We start from the raw sequence: 2,809 nt of genomic DNA, 5'->3' as shown, positions 1-2,809 counted from the left end.
GAGCACACCACATGAGAATGTATTTGCCATGTAGTCCTCCCTAGCAACTCCCACCCTTCCCACAATATAATCACCCAGAAGATAAGTTTATGAGATTCAGAGGCACAGATTACTGGAAGACAAATTATACCATTGCATCACCAAGTATTGTAGCAGAACCCAATGCTATTGCAAGGTGGACTGACCTAATAAAAACTCCACCAGTTTGGTAAAGTCTTTTGGTTTACTGTCAAGAGAAGGTCTGACTTACCAGCTAGCGAAGCCTGTAGGCCACTTCTTGAAGGGATGTGCTCACAGGTGGAGAAGCATGGCCTTCCTGTGCTGAGCAGCTGCTGAGGTTGGAGCACAGCCTTCTCTTGGAAGCCCTCCTTGTCTTACATCAAGAGCAAATGCCTACTGGAACATTCTGCAAGTCTTCCTTTGTTCTTAAAAATGGCTGAACAGTCTCTCGGGAGTGAGAGTCAGTACTGGTGGGGAAACTGTGTGCTGCAGGGTACCAGCAATGAGAAAAATATGTGAAAAAACAATCAGTCCAGGAGCCTTAGCTTCCACTAACCAATGTGGATCCACGTGCACTCACGTCTAGAGTGCTGCCTCCGAGCCCAGTGCTGTCTTTTCAGCAGACCACTAGCAGAGCTTTGCTTCCTTGCAGACATCACAGTCTTGACGCCAAGGGGATCCCGCACAGGTGGAATCCGGGAAGTCAACTGGAGTATCTCCGACTCACTGGACAGTCTCCACCCGAGGTGCTCGTGAGACAGACAGGCTCCCTTCCACTCAGCTGCTCTGGATGAGAAACCCTTGCTCAAAGTACAGCAAAAGGTGGAAAAATTGACTAAGGGCTTCACCTGATGTAGGATTAATTAAACAAGACAGTATAATTGGATCAACTTACACCTACAGAGTCACCATTTTTGTGAAACCATCATAAGTAATATGAAAGGTGTTTTGATGGGCCAATTTCCAGAGCACCCACCGTTCCCGTGAAATAGTGTTTACATGTAAGTGCGTTTTCCTCTGCCTGTGTGGAGCTTCCAAGCATGGCGAGTCTGGAGAACCACACTGGCTAAGTTTCTTCTTCTGGGACTGTCGCAACACACGCCAGCTCACTTCTATGTCTTTGCGCTCATCTCCATGATGTTCTTCGCCACACTGACTGGACACGGCCTCCTGATCCTGCTGATCCTGGTGGACCCCCTTCTGCACATCCCGATGTACTTTTTCCTGTGGCAGCTCTCTCTCATCGACATCCTGTTCACACTGGCCATTGTCCCCAAGATGATGTCTGACTTCCTTCTGCACAAGACTGCCATCTCTGCTTCTGGCTGTGGAACACAAATCTTCCTGGGATGGGCCTTGGGTGGGACCGAGTGCATCCTTTTGGGACTTATGTCCTGTGACCGATACATGGCCATCTCCAAGCCTCTCGGCTACCTGCTGCTCATGAACTGGCCCCTCTGCAGGCAGATGGTGCTGAACTCATGGTTGAGCAGTGCTTTCAATGTGTTGGTGCGCACGGTCTACACCATGAGCTTCCCTTTCTGTGGACCCAGAGAAATCCATCATTTTTACTGCGAACTCCCTGGTGTCCTGCGGCTGTCTTGTGAGGACACCTTGCCCTACGAGATGGGGGTGTTGATCGTACCACCATTCTGCTTCTTGTCCCATTCCCCGTCATCCTTGCCTCCTACACGCTCATCCTGGTCACCGTCATCCTTCTGTGGAGGGCCGGAGGAGAGCCTTCTCCACCTGCTCCTCTCACCTGACCGTGGTCAGCCTATTCTACGGCGCCATCATTTTCATGTACATGAGGCCGATCTCTTCACATACTTCAGGCCAAGATAAAGTCGTGTCTGTCTTCTACACCATTCTGACACCAATGCTCAACCCCTTGATCTATAGTCTTCAAAATAAGGATGTGGTGGGAGCCCTGGGAAGAGTCCTATGGAAGCGATCTGAATATGTGAAGATGTGAACATGAAGACTGTGTGTGTCATGAGTACTGAAAGCCAGCTTCCACTGAAAGTGTTTATTTGTGAATTTTTCTCTCCATATTCACCCCCTCTATGGTCCTGATTTATTCTTTCATTCATATTTATTTAAGCATTTTAATCATTTCTTTGAACCAAATCATTCTGTACCAATTCTATGGAATAAAATTGAATAAATGTTATGTTATTACCTCACATTTCCAGCTACGGACAAGACCAGTTTTGAGAATCATGACTCTGTTCACTGGATCCATTCATTTTGTATGAATCACCTGCACCCAGGCTGGTTCTGAGGAATGCCCTGTGTTCTCCTAAACATCACAGCCGTCCTGGAATGCACACCTTCATTACCACACTTGATACTTCAGAAGGAGATACATCTGCCACCCAGACCCTAGGCCCCTGTGGATGGTGTTGTGTCCAGCCGCACATCTCTGTTGCTTCCAGCCCTGCTCTGGCTGGCAATCCCAGAATGTGCCATGGCAGGGCAGCAGGGAGGTCTCTCCCACAGCAGAATGTGGCAGTGGGGCAAGCTCCCTTGCTGCTTTAGACACTGGGATAGCTGTGTGACTTTCTCCAGTTAAGATGCTCAAAATACTTTCAGAATTTATCCTAATAATTTTTTAACTTGTGATAAAAATGAGTCAACATAATGCTGTGATGTGTGACATGCTGAAGAAAAATATGCTAACATTAATGATTTCAATTGCTCCTACTTGTAAAAATCTTTTATGTGGAAACATATGAATGTTTAGAAAAATGAGAGGGACTGGGGATGTAGCTTGGTGGCAGAGCACTTGCCTAGTGTGTGAGGCCCT

The 2,809-nt window shown here is 47.5% G+C and overlaps 1 protein-coding gene across 1 annotated transcript; it reads left to right on the top strand.

Moving 5' to 3' along the window:
• Positions 1-1,134: 1,134 nt before the first annotated feature.
• Positions 1,135-1,975, top strand: LOC124973475 (olfactory receptor 2AJ1-like). Its single transcript, XM_047537393.1, has 2 exons — positions 1,135-1,641; positions 1,727-1,975. The coding sequence occupies exons 1-2, from the start codon at positions 1,135-1,137 to the stop codon at positions 1,973-1,975; spliced, it is 756 nt and encodes a 251-aa protein (XP_047393349.1).
• The last annotated feature ends 834 nt before the right edge of the window (positions 1,976-2,809 follow it).

This window comes from Sciurus carolinensis (genome assembly GCF_902686445.1).
Source record: "Sciurus carolinensis chromosome 19 unlocalized genomic scaffold, mSciCar1.2 SUPER_34, whole genome shotgun sequence".
Taxonomy (NCBI): Eukaryota; Metazoa; Chordata; class Mammalia; order Rodentia; family Sciuridae; genus Sciurus; species Sciurus carolinensis.
The sequence above is the reverse complement of the archived record's forward strand: the minus strand, read 5'-3'. Positions and strand labels throughout refer to the sequence as shown.

Bases quoted from the DNA above. Each gene is read 5' to 3' on its own strand.
- LOC124973475 (XM_047537393.1), top strand. From the start codon at position 1,135: ATGATGTTCTTCGCCACACTGACTGGACACGGCCTCCTGATCCTGCTG. The intron at 1,642-1,726 runs GTACCACCATTC...CCTTCTGTGGAG, and splicing joins ACGAGATGGGGGTGTTGATC to GGCCGGAGGAGAGCCTTCTC.